We start from the raw sequence: 15,734 nt of genomic DNA on the forward strand, positions 1-15,734 counted from the left end.
TGTTCGGCAGCTGTCAATTACAATAACCTAAACGTTAACGAAGTAGTAGCTTGCCGCTTCTTGTTTACTGATAAAACTGTAGTACTACGAATCGTCTTTTTATTTGTGCAGAAACGTCCTTTTGAAGCCATGGCTGAAGATGGTGAAAATGTAAGTTGTATTGTATAGTATCTTTCTATTTATTGATTTAGATGTGTAGTACAATGCAGAGGTCGTCGGTATATCTAATTATTGTTATACTTAACCATATTTTTCTTACAGGTGTCTGTTATGACAGTAAAGGAACCACTGGACCTTATTAGACTCAGTTTGGATGAAAGGATATACGTTAAGATGCGCAACGAACGAGAACTACGGGGGAAGTTACATGTAAGTATTAACATTCTGTGCAGCTCTCTTTCTCATAACAATGTTTAACTACGTTTCGCTTTGTTGTATTATACCCGTATCTTAAGAAGTATATATTTTCGTAGGCTTATGACCAGCACTTAAACATGGTTCTGGGAGATGCAGAGGAAACTATCACAACAGTAGAAATAGATGAGGAGACATATGAAGAAGTATACAGAACAACAAAACGGAACATTCCAATGTTGTTTGTGAGGGGCGATGGTGTCATACTTGTATCACCACCTGTGAGAGTTGGAGTGTAAAATAAAATTAATATAAGTTTAAATATAATATGCTTTATTTTAACATTGTTTTACTTATTTCTGTCCTAGAAGTTTAAGAACATGTTCATTTTTGAATTTGCGGTTCTTGGGAACCAGTAATTCTTCTTCATCCATCGGTTCAATGATTGTACCAGCTTTGGTGATTACACTTGGACGAATAAGTTTCTTGTGTGCCTTCTCTGGTATAAATGTGTTCCCCAAAGGTGCTCTAATCGAAGCTTCATAATCTTTTACACTTTCAAATGGGAATGGCACATCTTTTACTTTGTGTGCAGCTAATTTAGGGTCTTTATACTCTCTGATAATAATATCACCCTTGTTTTCATCACGTCGTGGCATTTTAGGTGCAGGTTTTGCTATAAATCTATTTCTCTTACGCTTCTGTGGCTTTACACCTTTTCCTCCCCAAGATCCCCAACCAGGTAAACTAAGACTTATATCTTCAAGTTTGTTTCTATTAACTTCATCCTCTTTCTCTTGCCTGAAACTGTCAACAACATCATCTTCCTCAAACACCTCTTCAATATTGACTCTGGGAACAACTTGTTCATCATCATCCAGTTGATCATATGCATTGACTCCTTCTGTTATAGCTGTATTTAAATATTTGGGTTTTACTTCAATAAACCTTGTAGGGTCTATGTTTGAGTCAGTAGTCTCTTGGTTAGGTTGAACTGGTTTCAATGTTTTAGACAAAGGTATTTCAACATTGTTACTCTCATCAACTGTTTTAGAGCTTGTCTCAATCAATTCTTCATCAATTATTGGTTTTACTTTTTGAGGCTTCATCATCAAGTATTCTAAATTATTTCTTTCTCTTGTTTCATTCTGCATTTGTACAGCCCTTTGATGTTCTAAGCGTGAAGCTTTCTCGAGTTTTTTTACATAGTTTCTCATTTGCTTCAATTTCCTCCCAACAATCTTTTCCAAGTTCCTTTCATTGTGTTCAAAAGCTAGTAATATTTCATCTGGAGTAACAGGTTCAATAACATCAGCTGATTCTACCATCCAATTTGTAGTGGCTACAGTTTTCTTAGCATTTGATTTACCCAGCAACTTAATGAGGGCTTTGTGTATTCTTTTATCTTTTACTTTCTTTATATTTTGTTTTACATTTTCATTTACCTGTGGTAATTCAGCTTCATTGCTTTCTTGTGTAACATTCTCAATTCCAGACTCTTCAACTTGATCATCTTCCTGTGATAATTTGTTAATGCCTTCTTTTAGAACACTAAGTTTGTCATTGGCATCATCGGTTTCATCATTAGATTCACTGTCACTATCATCTTTCAGTTTCCTTTTGTTTTGTACAAATTTCTTGTATCCGAAGTCAAATTCTGCATTCACATTTGATTTGTCTGATCTTTGCATCATCCAGGGATTCATGGGATCTTGAGCTAATGCAATATCTGGTATTACTTCCTCTGCTGCCTCATCATCTGAGCTTTGAGTGTCCACAACTTTTTTAGTTAGCCCCCTACTAACAGCCAGCTGATCTGCTAATTGTTGTCTTACCTAAAACAAGATGTTGAGAAATTTTGTAAGGTATATGAACTAACAATCACCACATCTACATATTTATCCACAAAATAAGCAATTTCAATAACTGTAATATACATTTGATACAAAGTTGAAATAAAATTAGTAATGTAATGAGGTGAACTTCAAAAACTGTGTATTTAATAGAACTTGTCACAATAATCATTAAAATAATGTTAAAATCTTACCTCTTTATCATATTTAGCTCTGATCAGTTTATTCTTGGCCCATTTGCCAGTATTCTTATGTCTCAAGGTGTGTCGTTCTAAAGCCCTTGCTTTCTCAAGAGTTTCCAGTTTCCTCAGAGCTTCCTCAGGATCTTTCTTCTGGAGCTCCTCAAATTCCTTCAGTTCCTGCTTGAGTTTCTCCTTTTTCAACACCCTGCAACAATAATTATTGTCACATAAAGTTGTAAATAGAAACTATGTATAAAGACGTTTTTATTTTATTTTAAATGCCTTTTGTTCAAGATCTATTGAATATTTCATGTCATAATTTACAGCCTAATTCTACCTATTGCTGAGTATAGTCCTCTTCTTGTGTATGCCACTCTTCCCTATCCCGTGCTAATCTCAAGCATATGCTGTTATCATCCACTCATATAAAGATTTAAGCCAAGTTTTAAAAAACTTGTTTTTATGTGACCGACTGGCATTTGTACTACAAATTGTTACTGTGATGTCTATGTGTTAATGTTGACTTTTCGATCTGGATGCAGTTTCTACTGTTAATTCATTACTAGCTGACCCACGCAACTTCGCTTGCGTCATATAAGAGAGAATGTGTCAAAAATTTTCCCGTTTTTGTAACATTTTTTACTTGTACTCTGCTCCTATTGGTCGTAGCGTGATGATATATAGCCTATAGCCTTCCTCGATAAATGGGCTATCTAACACTGAAATTATTTTCCAAATCGGACCAGTAGTTCCTGAGATTAATGCGTTCAAACAAACAAACTCTTCAGCTTTATAATATAAGTATAGATGTACCATTCTATCAAGTGAGTATGTGATTCATTCAATATTTAGTGTTCTTGTTCAATTTCATAATCATAAATGATTTATTGACTCGCTATTAACTAAAGCAGTTTTTTGTGTAATAAAGTATGAAAACGCTAATAACCACTTTTAAATACACAATGTCAGAATGCTCATAAAATAATTACTCACCGGTGATACTTCTTGCTTTTAATTTTACTTTGCCTTTTAGCTTTTGCAGCCTTATATGACTGCTGAGCCCTCATTTTAGCAAGATGTTGTCTGTGTTCCACCATTTCATCGTAAGTCATGGGAAATACTGGTTCTTCTACTTCTTCCTCTTCCATCACAGTAGGAGGATCCAATTCTTCTAGTTCTTTCTCAAGATCTGATTTTATTTTCAATTTAGATAAGAACTCTCCTGTGGGCTGCATCTTTGTTGAAGTATGTTTCAATGGGAAGGAAACATAGTCCACAGTTCTTCCCCGTGCCACGACAGGATCCCATCTTGCCACTTTCTTCTTGGTTTCGTCGTAGCCTGTAGCCCGCTTTATACGTTCAGCCTGCGGTTTCTCCAGCGGTTTACTCAAAACCTTCGACTCGTGCTGTGTTTTCTTGAGTTTCTTACTAATCTGTGTATGGTGCGACGTGTTCTCCAATATCTTAGCAACATTCTCAAGGTTGAGCTTGTTACTTCTCTTTATCAGGGTGAATTCTGAGTTAAGATTCGTAGGCTCATTTCTGGTAGGCTCTGTTATGTGTTGTGTTTTATCCAACTTTGTTATAGCACTGACTAGTCGGTCGTGCTCTGAAGCAACAAACTCGTTATCTTCAATTTCCTCCATTTTATAATTTCTTTTTAACTGAAGTTAACTAAATATTAATTAAATTCGTCAATCGCGACATGTAACGTGATTTAACCTACAAATATTCACTACACTTCAGACGTCACATTGAAATAGTATTGATTTTACATTTCTGACATTATTTCACGGTGTTGCCAGAAATTAATAAGGCCAATGACCATAGACATATTTTTTAATACTTGTTGCTTTTTTTCTTGCTCTTGTTAATATTGTTCTTTTTTAATTCATATAAAAAATAATTAAAAGCTCGTTTGGCGTGCCTAGTATAAGAAAGAAGTTTCGCTCCCTATTTCTAAGACAATTCCTTTAATAATGTATTACACGTTATAATTTACTCCTTCAGATATAACAAGAGCTATGTTATAAACTCATGAGTAAATAAAAAAAAATCGCCTTCTCATTTGGATATTCAATAATCCCCATGCAAAGCCAGTAGGTAATGAGCATGTCAATGCAATAATAAATAATATTTAATTTCTTACAGGTCTGATACCCTGGACTTAACTTTTCTTTTGCTGTTAACTTATTAGTTACCTACAGCTGCAACCCCCACATCTACTTAATTGATACAGACCTTTATTTAGTGAAGAATAGAGTTGTAGGGCAATAATGAACCATCTCATATTTCAATCGTATAATAAATGCAGTAATTAATAATTAATTACAAATAATAATTATTTCTAAACAACATTTAAAACTAACAAATCAAAGTCATAGAAATACATGTCACGTCATAAAATTAAAATAATAAAATGTAAGAAATTTTAAAATATTATGTAGGTAGGTAGGTTAGTTAAGTTTTCGGATGTGATCATATTTTTGTATTAAGTTACTTAAGTAATAGATGTATGTATTTATCATAGAAACAGACTGTTTAGATGTTATAGCGTAAACAAAATCAGCGAAAAAAATGTACCAAAGTCTTAAAAAAAAATGGAAGTTGGTTTCTGCCTGCAGACTTATCAAAATTTTACAGTGTTTGTGACTTTGTAACAAACGAGTCAGTAACCATTTTTCAACATTTCCATGCAAAATTTTGATATGCCCCTAATGTAGATACCTATGTATTAAGTACCGAGTGTTCCATTTTTAAGCTGATCCTGTATGTAATATGTAACTGGCTTCGTTCTAAGTTTCAACAAATCATAAACATATAATTCTATCAGTTACAAAACAAGTCCTACATACTTATGCTCTTAGACTTAAAATACCAATAATAAGACACCCTAAACGTGAACAGAGTACTTATGAGCCTATCTTTAGTATAAAGTTAATTAATTACTATGTTAGAAGAATCGTCGGAAGAAGGCGTCGACGGCGGCCTGTTTTCGTCGTTCTCGTTAACTTTGCGTTGTAACTTGTACTGCAGCCGCTTTCGGTACAATTTGGCTTCATCTGTGCACTTTATTGTTATGCTATTCCTATGGAGGAAAAAAAAAGAAGATGATCTGTCATTTCAAAAATATTGGACGTGAAAATCTAAAGATCGGATTACACATGAAAATATATTAAAGAAGAATTGCAGAAATTAATTTTGAAGAACAAATTCGAAAAAAATAAGTCTGTGAAAATATTACCTGACCAGATTCTTAGGAACACCACACCGAGTCGAAACCATCTTCACGATATCCTCGACGAGTTTGGGATCTAAAATTTTCTTAGGTGGCCGATTCATGAATGCTGGTGATTGTTTCCCGGTCAAACAATGAGTTGCTAAAACCCTGTAGAATTAAAATAATTTTATTTGAACGTTTTCACACTTTCGTTTATTTAAGTACAAACTCATGTGGATAAATTATTTATTTATGTAGGTATCTACCTGACAAAAAAGGGTGGAATAAGCTGACACAGCTTATGACATCTTATTATTTGACATTGTAATAATATCTTTGATTATGCTTTTCTGGGAGAAAAAGAAGATGTTTATCCCTAAAATGTTTATGGACTTATGGATAAATGTATCTGTATTAAGGTTCTAAAGTTCTACTGAGCAACATGCAAAATTATAAGTTATGCAAAGATTGCTAGTTACCTTCGCGGAAAAACTGCCTGGAGTAACTGCCTGGTAGCATTCGTGTGTGAATTCCAATCAATATCGTTCAGCAATCTTAGAGGAACCTTAGCATGACCGTTTCCAATGGGAACCTGAAATATAAAAATATAAATAGGTACTTACAGCTACCTGGGAGCGTAACAAACACAATGATGTTTATAGGAAATATAAATACCATATCAGAATCGTTTGACATCGGAGTTTCTATATTATTAGTAGTTTGCGCCGACATTCTGCGTACGCGCAGTGAATTTGGGTTTCCCAAAACTTCATTTTTATTAGCATTTGAACAATTAAGCGGTTCGTCTTGTAGAGTTTCTTCGAGTACTTCCTCGGCTCCAACTTCTTGAACAATCTCTGGTTCGTTAGCATCCCTTTGATCTAAATCAGATTCACCATTATTTGGAATTATAGCAGGAACGTCTTCATTATGATCCGATTCTGACATAGACGTGGAACCAGTCGAACCATTCGACATGGCATTAACTTGGTCTACTAAGCTCAGATATCGGGTATAAAGGTTTTTGAGGACCGTCTCCATTTCTTCGATTTTCTTTTTTGGTACTTGGCGTGGTTGTAAATACTCTTGTTCTGTCTGAGTTCCCTGGTTGTAACATAATGTTGCGTTGCGGCGTGCTGCTGCAGAGAGAGGAGTGCTGCTGACTGGAGGCCGAGGTCGAGGTTTAGGCTGCGTAGTGTTTAGAGTACCGCGGACTGGGTGAACTTTGACTTCTTTCCGATTGTAACGAGAAAATGATGGAATAGACTTGTTAAAACTAGAAATGCTGCTACTACGTTCTGCCACAGGTTTGATAGGCTGAAAGAAACGATAGAAAACAAATTGATTCAGGTTTTATAAAAGATCCTCTCCTCAATCCAACTCGATTTTCGACTTGAAATCAAATCCATCATCTAGTCAATTAGTTTGTAATCATAAGCATCTATACTAATATTATAAAGCTGAAGAGTTTGTTTGTTTGTTTGTTTGAACGCGCTAATCTCAGGAACTACTGGTCCGATTCGAAAAATTATTTCAGTGTTAGATAGACCATTTATCGAGGAAGGCTTTAGGCCATATAACATCACGCTACGGCCATTAGGAGCGGAGTAGCAACGAAAAATGTTACAAAAACGGGAAATATTATGACCCATTCTCTCTTATGTGACGCAAGCGAAGTTGCGCGGGTCAGCTAGTTAATGATAAAGTTAAGAGTGGTTTATGTCTTACCAGCGTGGTTTGCGCCCTTTCCTCTTCATCACTATCGCTGCCACTGTCGGCTTTCCTCGCCATTAAGACGTGAGGCATTGCCACAGTGTTGCTTGCTTGCTGAACATCGTATTTGGGGGCCTCAAGCTGTCAACAAGCACATTGCTACGTTAAGTCAGACATTACATAAAACATTATGTTCAAGATAGAAGAAGGTAATAAGAATTATCGGGAGATTGCCAAAAGGCTACTAAATGTTTTTTGTGTTTTTCCTTCATTTTCTTATGATGAATGAGATGGATCTGTCTTGACGGCTTTCCTCACAGATAAGTACTTATGTAGAATAGGTAGATTTAGACATTATAATTACAGTAAGGGTACTTAGGTATATGATATTCCCCATTGTATAGGTTTTAATCTGCGATCTTACTAATAAATCATAATTATTATTATAAAAAACAATGAAACTACACACTTACCCTGCTCACATGTATTGGGTTATTCGTCTTAATTTCTTGGATAGTTCGCATACACATTTGCAGCATATTTTTGACCTGCTGGTTCTGGCGTTCCAGGATTTCCTTGTGCTCCTTGACATACTGTTTGCTTTCTGTAAATTAATTTATTTCAAAGTTCATTATCACTGAAAAGAATACCTTTTATAACAAATAGGAAAACCTCGAATAGGCAGGTAAGGTAAATAACTATGTGTACCTGCTTTATTAATGAATAGTAATGGAGCAAATAACAATACCTTTAATTATAATAAGTGGTATAAAAATATAGCTACAGGAATAGTAGCTAATGTAATAGCACCCTTATGTCTAGAGCAATAAACGTCACTGGTTAAACCATTCAAGAAATTACCGTTACATTGTGCAATATGCACGAACTAAGTATTTGCCTAGTGACTAACAGGCGAACTATTTAAATTACTATATTAAAGTACGTATAAACCCACTATATTCTTTGTTAAAATATCACACCTAATCCTAGTGAACAATGAATACGCAGAATAACATGCAAATAAATACCTGATATGCGCAAAATCTTTGCACGTTTCGGCGCTTCTTGCTCTACACCAATAAAAATTACGTTGCCGGGATGCAATTCTCTCTCATCATAAGCCATGGTATCGATGTTTACCACTCCATAGGAAGAAAACATATCATTGCCAGCATCCACCCACTCCACAAGTAACCACACACGCGACATTCTCACACACAATTTTATCGTCACGATATTAAACTGCAACTGAGTTCTTAGTTCTAGCCGAGTGTAATGCGCATCACTCAGGTAAAAAAACACCACAATACAATCGTAGTTCCGCCCTAACGTTCGTAGACGAAACCCCTCGAATGTGCAAGCAAAAAAAACGTTAATAGAAACAGCAATTGCCGTAGCTACAACCTCATAGATATATTCTTAGGTGTACACGGTACCGTTAATCTTAAAATAACTCTTCTTATAAGTGCTTCGAAATCTATCTGTTTACGACATTTGAATTTCAAAATAATATTTTTTTGCAAAATACAGGGGTTGAGCAAATTTTGAAGATAGCTGGACCACTCACTCAGACGCCCAGATAAAAAAGAAAGAGTTCGCTCCAATTTGTGATATCTACGGTGCTAATTAGAAACTACCCACAATTTACAATATGCAAGCAAGGGCTATCCTGCCTGAGATATCTTTGATCTACCTGAATATTTTGTAAAATGGTACGAGGTAAGTAAATATCAATGTCAAGCAGAATTCGTAAAAGCGGTAATTATGCACATTGGCAATCAGCAAATCTTGGTGATTCAATTTATGAATTTACACTTAATGTGTAAATTCGATTCGACGGCATTCGATCACTCACGGAAATTACGGAAATACCACCATCTTCTTAGCTTACACTACTTCCACGTACTTTGATATTTAGACACGTTTGACGTCATGCAAGAAATACCTACCTAGGTAGTACTAGGTACTTATTGTTTTCCTTGTTATAATGATACCTAAGCGTTTCATTTTGCTTGAGCGCGCCAAAATTTTTTCGAGGAAAAGTTGTTCATTTAGTTGTAATTGATTGAGCTAGTGTTCCTTAATTCGAGTTGTAGTATATCATATAGTATAGTATAGTTGTAGTATATCATAGTACATTGTAGATCTGAAGACTGTTGCAGTTTTTAGGAATTTTGTCAGTATTCTACGACATCCATAAGGTTGTGTTGATGTGAATCAGGGTTGTATGGCCATTTGAGGCCGTCACCACGGCCCTTTTTCGTTCACTCCAATATATAATTGCATCCAAATCTGTTCACACAAACGCGAAACAATTATATAAAGTTACACTTGCATTTTTAATGCTACAAAGTTTATTTTCATTATCTTGCTCATAAGTGGAAAACTAAATGAAATTCCTGAAAAATCCTGCATAACTCCGACTAAGAATCAAATAAGCAATACAGCGAAGCCGTTCTGTAGACATTCTCATTCAATATATTATTACTTAACTGTAAAAGCATAATAATATTATATTTTCTATCTACATGCGTATACCATGGCCACATAAACGTAAAAAAGTTAAAATCATAATGTAAAATACCACGTGCTGCGTTTTCAACTCCTGCCTAGTTACAATCGAGTTAAGCGGGACGCTGGCTCCCCTTGAAGTCTCCAATCCTCTTTGAACATAAAAAATGCAGTTACCACAGAAGCGTATTCTGGAACTTTCTATATCGTAGCATAGCAGACTCCCCGGGAATCAGATTTCATGTCGGACTGAAGTATCGCAGTTTTTCACGAGTGAATTAAATTGATCGCAGATTAGTTAATAACGTTTTTGCCTACATTTACCACATATTTATCGTACAAGCATATATTGTTTATATAGGTACCCTACGGTTCTACTGCTGGGCTAAGGTTTCCGACTCCTTTGCTGCTCTTAATCGTCCGCCGTTTGCATCCGACATTGATTGTATGACTTCATTTGCACACAATTAACTAAATAAATAATAGTTATAATTAGGTATTATGTAGGAATCCGAATCGACCAATTGGAAAAAATATGCGTTTAATGTCTTAAGGCTTTATAGGTAAGCTTAAGTCAATAGGTGTGTACCCACTATGTACATAAGTCAGTGACTTACCTACGTGGATTTAGAAGCACAGATTTATTGGCCACATTTCAACTTTTACTTCAAGGCTTCAACAGTAATAATCTTTATTATCCATGGTAGTTACAGAAAACAGGTACGAAATTAAACAAATGAATGCTAGTCGAACAGAAAGTTTTGTGCTCTCAAACAAGGGATGTAAGCTCGAAACAAAAGGTCATACTGACAATAGCAAAAAGGTTTTATAACTTATTGGAAATATGAAAGAGCTAAGCGACCATGACGGATTATCGGCAAAATTTCCTAGAAAAGACAGTAGGTAGGTACACAGATGTTTTAAATGTATTAGCGATTATTAAGAATATGGTAGTTAATGTCTGTGTACTTAGTTGTAGATAGATTTAAGAATGAACTCAAAATATCAGTATTGAATTATTGAACTATAGTTTAAATTGATTTCATTGAAAATACTCAATCGCTCTATATTAGGTGCCTATCTAGTACCTACCTAAATACTAAAATAATCCTACAAGGAAATCAGGTAGATTAATGCTGCCACTTTCGCGAGGATTTACTTGGTTTAAAACGTAGAGACGCATCTATAATTTTAAATAATGAGAATCTAATTTAACATTTACCTAGGTATTTCCGTATCAAAATATGTAGGTATTTCTATATTCCATCGTCGACGATTTTGAGAATGCTCTTTACAAAAAATACCTGCCTAGGTTTTAATATTTCTAAACGTAAAAGTAAATATATTAAAAAAAGACCGGTTAGTTTTTAAGAAACGAGTATAAAAAAATAAATTTAAATAAGTTTATTATTAGTATAATAATACAAAACGATTGTGGGTAGGTAGATACCTACCTACATTTTGGTGACAGTTACGTATAAGTTTCTAATACGTTACTATAAGAATGAGAAGCTTAAATACCTACATACCTAAAGCCTACCTACCTCTAAATCCTTTTATCTGTTTCTTGAATGTAGGTAGTAAGAACAAAGCCTGATAATAGTTAAATTATCTCTATTGTTATTAGTTAAATTTTACAAGAAGTAAGGCAAAGTACACGACAATGACCAGGCTTACACAGGTACCGGACCCATAATACTAGTAGACAATGAAGTAACGCTGAGGAAATTTAAAGGGATTTACTTTTACTACCTGAAATTTAGAACAGCAAGTAACTTGGTGCTTTATTTTATGACCCATTGAACTAATGGTACATAAATGCAAGACTTACAATTTTTTGGTCAGTACGATTCGATCTCATGTTGTGAACAGATGTAGCTCCTAGAAGAATAGTCGAGCAAAGTTTGTTTGTGAGTGAATGTTAACTTCTGTGTTGTGAACAGAAATAAAGTAAGTATTTTGCTGTTTTAAAATGAATAAGAAAATGGTTTTTTTTTTGTATGTTATTTTATTTCGCGGTATTGCGTAATTTGAATCTAGAAAATTCACTTGCTTTTTAAAATGAAAGTACGTTAGGAAGAGCCTTTTGCCCTGTAATAAATATACTTTACTGTCTTGTAATAGAAAATGAGATACAAGAATTTCTTTATACACCTATGTAGAAAATGAGTTTTCCTAAAAATGTTGGATATATTATTATTGCACATTTACCTGTAATCAAATTGGAGATTCGTAGAAAAAAATGTATAATATTTTTAATGAGAATATGCATTGAATTTTGCACTAACATGTTGGCTTAAAACCTGTGAAGATGAACAGATTGAAATGTTCAAATTCTTCCCAGTTTAAAGATGTCGGTTGGCGTACCAGACTTTGATGCTGCACAGGCACTTCTGGACCTCAGCGGTGTCGGTGAGCACAGAAAAAGTAAGTCATTACGACAATTCACTATAAGCTTATTTTACCAATAAGTGGTTATTTTAAAATTTAAAATATATTTCAAATCCACGGCTTTTTGAAATACTGTCGTTTGGTGTTCTTCTCGCAAAAAATATTTAATAATTAAATTCTTTATGAATTTGCTTGCTATATTTGTTTTTCTTTGCCTATTTTGTTCCATTGTTGGGCAAAGGCTTTTCCGATTTTTCCAGTTCCCCATAATATTGTCTGTTTTGCATGTCCAATTCCTATGAAAGATATTTAATGTCATCAAATAATACAGTCAATATTTTAATTATCTTCTAATACAAATTAAAAACTTGCCATAAACTTTGATTGAGCATCATTTAGATGCTCAATCAAGTAGGTATTGTTTTTAAAAATAGGTACTTATTTGCATCTAACCTTTAAACTAACGTTAATTACTTACGTGTAAAACCACGGACAGGTCAGTTACAAAAATACCTCGTGCGAAATAAGAGTAGGTATCGGAAACAATCATCAATTCATTTCATCGAATTGTAGTGTGCAATGTATGTTTTATTTTTTTATAGATGCTGATGGCCATAGTGATGAATCTGTGGAAACTGCGAAGTTATTCCTTAGTTGCTCATTTGTTTCTAATAATGAGGTAAGGGTTTATTAATATATTTTTTTTAAAGGTTTACAAGTGCATACTTAATTTCTGATTTTCAATATGTTTTTTTCTGATTTTAGGAACATCCACCACCCGGTGCAACCCCAAAAGACAAAGTTGGAACAGTCATTCCCATTTACCTAGTCGCCAAAGATGCTGATGAACCTTCGGAAAAGCCAATGACGTCTACAGTAAGAAAAAAAATCTTATATTTTCAAATAATTGTAAATTCTAAATAGAATTAATTTTTTACATAACCTTTGTTTATTTCAGCCATTACAAAAAAGAAAATCTCCCGATAAAGAATTACCACGTGACCCCCGCGTCAGCGCCATTCAAGAAGGACAAGTTAGCAAGCGCACGAAATTATTCAAAAGAAAACCTATAAAATTTTGCCCTGAGACAATGCCAGTGCCTGTGACTGTACCAGCACACGTGTCTACGAAGGTGTCTGTGTCTGTCAAAGTACAAGCATCTGTGACAGCAACTTTGCCTGTATCTGCACCGTTGCCTAAGACTGCACCATTGCCTAAGAATAAGACAACAAAATCGCCTAAGAATAAAACTGCACCTGCTTCTGCCACTGTATCCGTGCCTCTGAAAGTGTCTACGCCCGTACCAACAACTTCTTCCTCTACATCCACATCAGACATAGAAAAACCAATAGATAAGACAAATAATCACGATAAAAGTGATACTAATAAAGTATCAGAAGCTGGACCTAGAAAACTAGAATCGCCATCGAGCAGTAGCGATGTAATTAATCGCGAAATAAAAACACGAGATGTGGGAACACAGACTGATGATCTGTTTGAATTTCCGCCAGTAGACGCAGTGGAATCCACTATAAACAGACTTTGTGATAAGATCAAGTCTTTGGAAGCGCAAATTCAGACAAATTCTCAGCTTATTGAAACTATGAACATGGAGGTTTCGGACAGCGATGATGATGATGATGATGATGACGTTGAAGAGGTTATACCGAGTAAAGACAGAAAGGTAGTTTAATCAATAATTTCTTTAAATCACATACATATTTTTTGGTACAATGATTAATATCGTTTTTGTTTTTCTACAGGCTGCAAATATTAGTACTGATACAAACGACACATTCAACGAAGATCTTGATGGTGGAAGGGGTTCAAGAGCAAAAAATAAATCTGGTCCAAATCGCGCTGGTGTTAAATCTACAAAAGTACTTACCAATAGAAACACGAATACAGATGCTAATGACATGGTTTGTACCTACATTGGAAGCCGCCAAGGCATTTTTATTTGTAGCATGTAACAGTAAGGGTTTTTATTTATTCTTTTTTCTTTCAGGTATCAATTGGCTACGGGCACGCAAAGATTCCAGCAAGAATATTTAGACACATCAATTGGAATTCTTATACAAGCGCAACCAGAAAACTATTGACAGCAGTTTTTTCACGCAGGTTGGTACAAAAGTATACATTTATCCTGCTTAATAAATCTTGAATGTGAAGAAGTCAGTCTTTTCAAAAGATAAAATCTCAATTTACGAATGCTTTTTTTTTCAGAGTTCTTGCAACACATTCGCTTACTGGCAAGCCGTCTCCAGCTTTTCCGCTAAAGCCCCCCAAGGAAAGACTGAATGCTGATATAGTAAACGACATAGTGCAGACAGTAGTTGATCGGTGCAACGTGCCAGAAAATGTTGTAAGGTAAATATCTTGAATCATAAATCGGTGCTGTATTTTCCAATAAATAGGGACTCAGTTACCTACCAAACACTTAACTTTCGTCTTGTTGCGATTAGGCATACATATTTTAAAAATATTTTCATTATGGCTTAGTTATTCATGAGAGGACTGAGAGCTAAAAAAATAATTTTATATTTCTTAGAACAAGCATTACAACAAAGTGCGCTGATGAAAGCAAGATGTTCCGCACTCGCCAGCAGAATAAAAAGAAACGTAAGCAAAAAGTTAACAGAGAGAATATCCCACCAGACTCTGAATCTGACTCGCAATAAAATACCTGCAATAAATAAATCTCTCAGTCGACATAAATATTTATCAATATACAATTAGGTAAGTTAATTTATTATTTTTAAATCTTAATTTTCTCCTAGATGTTTTTTTAAAGTAACTGTAATAATTAGTATTTCTTAGGTATCATAACTTTTACCTACCGGCGTAAAATGTCGTCTGCATCGTTTCAATTTCAATGATTTAGCTGTGCTAGCTAGCATGCAGACTTTTATACTTTGACAAATTAAAATAAAATATAACGCAAATAATAATTGAAACACTTAATTAAATTTCAGGTGAACTATGATACTATTTAGTGGAGTTGTACCACTAACTCCGCCACTTGGATATTGTCAGTGCCAGTCTCAAGCCTGGGAAAAGGAGGAGAGTACCTGAGTATCTTACACCGCCTACTTTTGTGATTTTATTCTAAGATATTATTTTTTAATAGATTTATAACTCTATTTTATGGAATAAAATAAATAATCGATCTTTCAAATGCATCATTTTGTTTTATTGTAAACATCTGTACGTATAACTCCCTTTTTAACACTGATAATTAATAAACTGTGTAATAAAACAGTAACTGTGCTCGACAAATATTGATGTTATAATGTAGGTACCTAGCCATTCTCCAACTCATTTTGCAGCTATCTGTAAAAAAAAATACTATAAATATTATTATTGTGATTGATGACGGTTATTCATTAATGACCATAACAATAAAAAAATACTTTGTCGAAATAGTCGCCTAAGAGGATATCGATATAAATTATTTTGAATCTGTATTGTAAATGTGAAAATCAGTTCTCCTCTACAACTGTCACATTA

General features: G+C 34.5%; 4 protein-coding genes across 5 annotated transcripts; 2 read left to right on the forward strand and 2 right to left on the reverse strand.

Annotated features, from left to right (window-relative positions):
* Window positions 1-5: 5 nt before the first annotated feature.
* On the forward strand, window positions 6-696 carry LSm3 (U6 snRNA-associated Sm-like protein LSm3). Its single transcript, XM_076124154.1, has 3 exons — window positions 6-150; window positions 262-369; window positions 474-696. The coding sequence occupies exons 1-3, from the start codon at window positions 130-132 to the stop codon at window positions 651-653; spliced, it is 309 nt and encodes a 102-aa protein (XP_075980269.1). The 5' UTR covers window positions 6-129; the 3' UTR covers window positions 654-696.
* An 11-nt stretch (window positions 697-707) lies between these two features.
* On the reverse strand, window positions 708-4,172 carry LOC142979306 (U3 small nucleolar RNA-associated protein 14 homolog A). Its single transcript, XM_076124153.1, has 3 exons — window positions 3,383-4,172; window positions 2,402-2,594; window positions 708-2,189 (listed from the first exon to the last, which is right to left on the reverse strand). Exons 1-3 carry the CDS (start codon window positions 4,033-4,035, stop codon window positions 708-710), a joined length of 2,328 nt encoding a protein of 775 aa, XP_075980268.1. The 5' UTR covers window positions 4,036-4,172.
* A 503-nt stretch (window positions 4,173-4,675) lies between these two features.
* On the reverse strand, window positions 4,676-8,947 carry LOC142979495 (uncharacterized). The gene is made up of 7 exons (XM_076124425.1): window positions 8,351-8,947; window positions 7,796-7,926; window positions 7,338-7,463; window positions 6,285-6,926; window positions 6,089-6,201; window positions 5,634-5,777; window positions 4,676-5,477 (listed from the first exon to the last, which is right to left on the reverse strand). The coding sequence occupies exons 1-7, from the start codon at window positions 8,529-8,531 to the stop codon at window positions 5,327-5,329; spliced, it is 1,488 nt and encodes a 495-aa protein (XP_075980540.1). The 5' UTR covers window positions 8,532-8,947; the 3' UTR covers window positions 4,676-5,326.
* Window positions 8,948-11,403: 2,456 nt separating this feature from the next.
* Window positions 11,404-15,406, forward strand: LOC142979389 (uncharacterized). Of its 2 annotated transcripts, XM_076124267.1 has the most exons (10): window positions 11,404-11,783; window positions 12,178-12,260; window positions 12,827-12,903; window positions 12,990-13,100; window positions 13,183-13,908; window positions 13,988-14,146; window positions 14,233-14,345; window positions 14,451-14,594; window positions 14,776-14,963; window positions 15,200-15,406. In XM_076124267.1, the coding sequence occupies exons 2-9, from the start codon at window positions 12,185-12,187 to the stop codon at window positions 14,903-14,905; spliced, it is 1,536 nt and encodes a 511-aa protein (XP_075980382.1). In that variant the 5' UTR covers window positions 11,404-11,783; window positions 12,178-12,184; the 3' UTR covers window positions 14,906-14,963; window positions 15,200-15,406. The 2 variants fall into 2 exon arrangements, with proteins under 2 accessions (XP_075980382.1, XP_075980383.1); XM_076124268.1 differs by lacking the exon at window positions 12,178-12,260.
* The last annotated feature ends 328 nt before the right edge of the window (window positions 15,407-15,734 follow it).

Source organism: Anticarsia gemmatalis, chromosome 16 (assembly GCF_050436995.1).
Source record: "Anticarsia gemmatalis isolate Benzon Research Colony breed Stoneville strain chromosome 16, ilAntGemm2 primary, whole genome shotgun sequence".
Taxonomy (NCBI): Eukaryota; Metazoa; Arthropoda; class Insecta; order Lepidoptera; family Erebidae; genus Anticarsia; species Anticarsia gemmatalis.

Excerpts from the sequence above, each read along its gene's own strand:
- LOC142979495 (XM_076124425.1), bottom strand. The coding sequence starts at position 8,531 with ATGTCGCGTGTGTGGTTACTTGTGGAGTGGGTGGATGCTGGCAATGAT. Across the intron at positions 7,927-8,350 it reads AAAGATTTTGCGCATATCAG|AAAGCAAACAGTATGTCAAG; the intron begins GTATTTATTTGC and ends ATTAATTTACAG. Across the intron at positions 5,478-5,633 it reads GTTCCTAAGAATCTGGTCAG|GAATAGCATAACAATAAAGT; the intron begins GTAATATTTTCA and ends TTTCCTCCATAG.
- LOC142979306 (XM_076124153.1), bottom strand. The coding sequence starts at position 4,035 with ATGGAGGAAATTGAAGATAACGAGTTTGTTGCTTCAGAGCACGACCGA. Across the intron at positions 2,595-3,382 it reads AAAAGCAAGAAGTATCACCG|GGTGTTGAAAAAGGAGAAAC; the intron begins GTGAGTAATTAT and ends TTATTGTTGCAG. Across the intron at positions 2,190-2,401 it reads GAGCTAAATATGATAAAGAG|GTAAGACAACAATTAGCAGA; the intron begins GTAAGATTTTAA and ends ATCTTGTTTTAG.
- LSm3 (XM_076124154.1), top strand. The coding sequence starts at position 130 with ATGGCTGAAGATGGTGAAAAT. Across the intron at positions 151-261 it reads TGGCTGAAGATGGTGAAAAT|GTGTCTGTTATGACAGTAAA; the intron begins GTAAGTTGTATT and ends TTTTTCTTACAG. Across the intron at positions 370-473 it reads AACTACGGGGGAAGTTACAT|GCTTATGACCAGCACTTAAA; the intron begins GTAAGTATTAAC and ends ATATTTTCGTAG.
- LOC142979389 (XM_076124267.1), top strand. The coding sequence starts at position 12,185 with ATGTCGGTTGGCGTACCAGACTTTGATGCTGCACAGGCACTTCTGGAC. Across the intron at positions 12,904-12,989 it reads CATTTGTTTCTAATAATGAG|GAACATCCACCACCCGGTGC; the intron begins GTAAGGGTTTAT and ends TTCTGATTTTAG. Across the intron at positions 13,101-13,182 it reads AAAAGCCAATGACGTCTACA|CCATTACAAAAAAGAAAATC; the intron begins GTAAGAAAAAAA and ends TGTTTATTTCAG.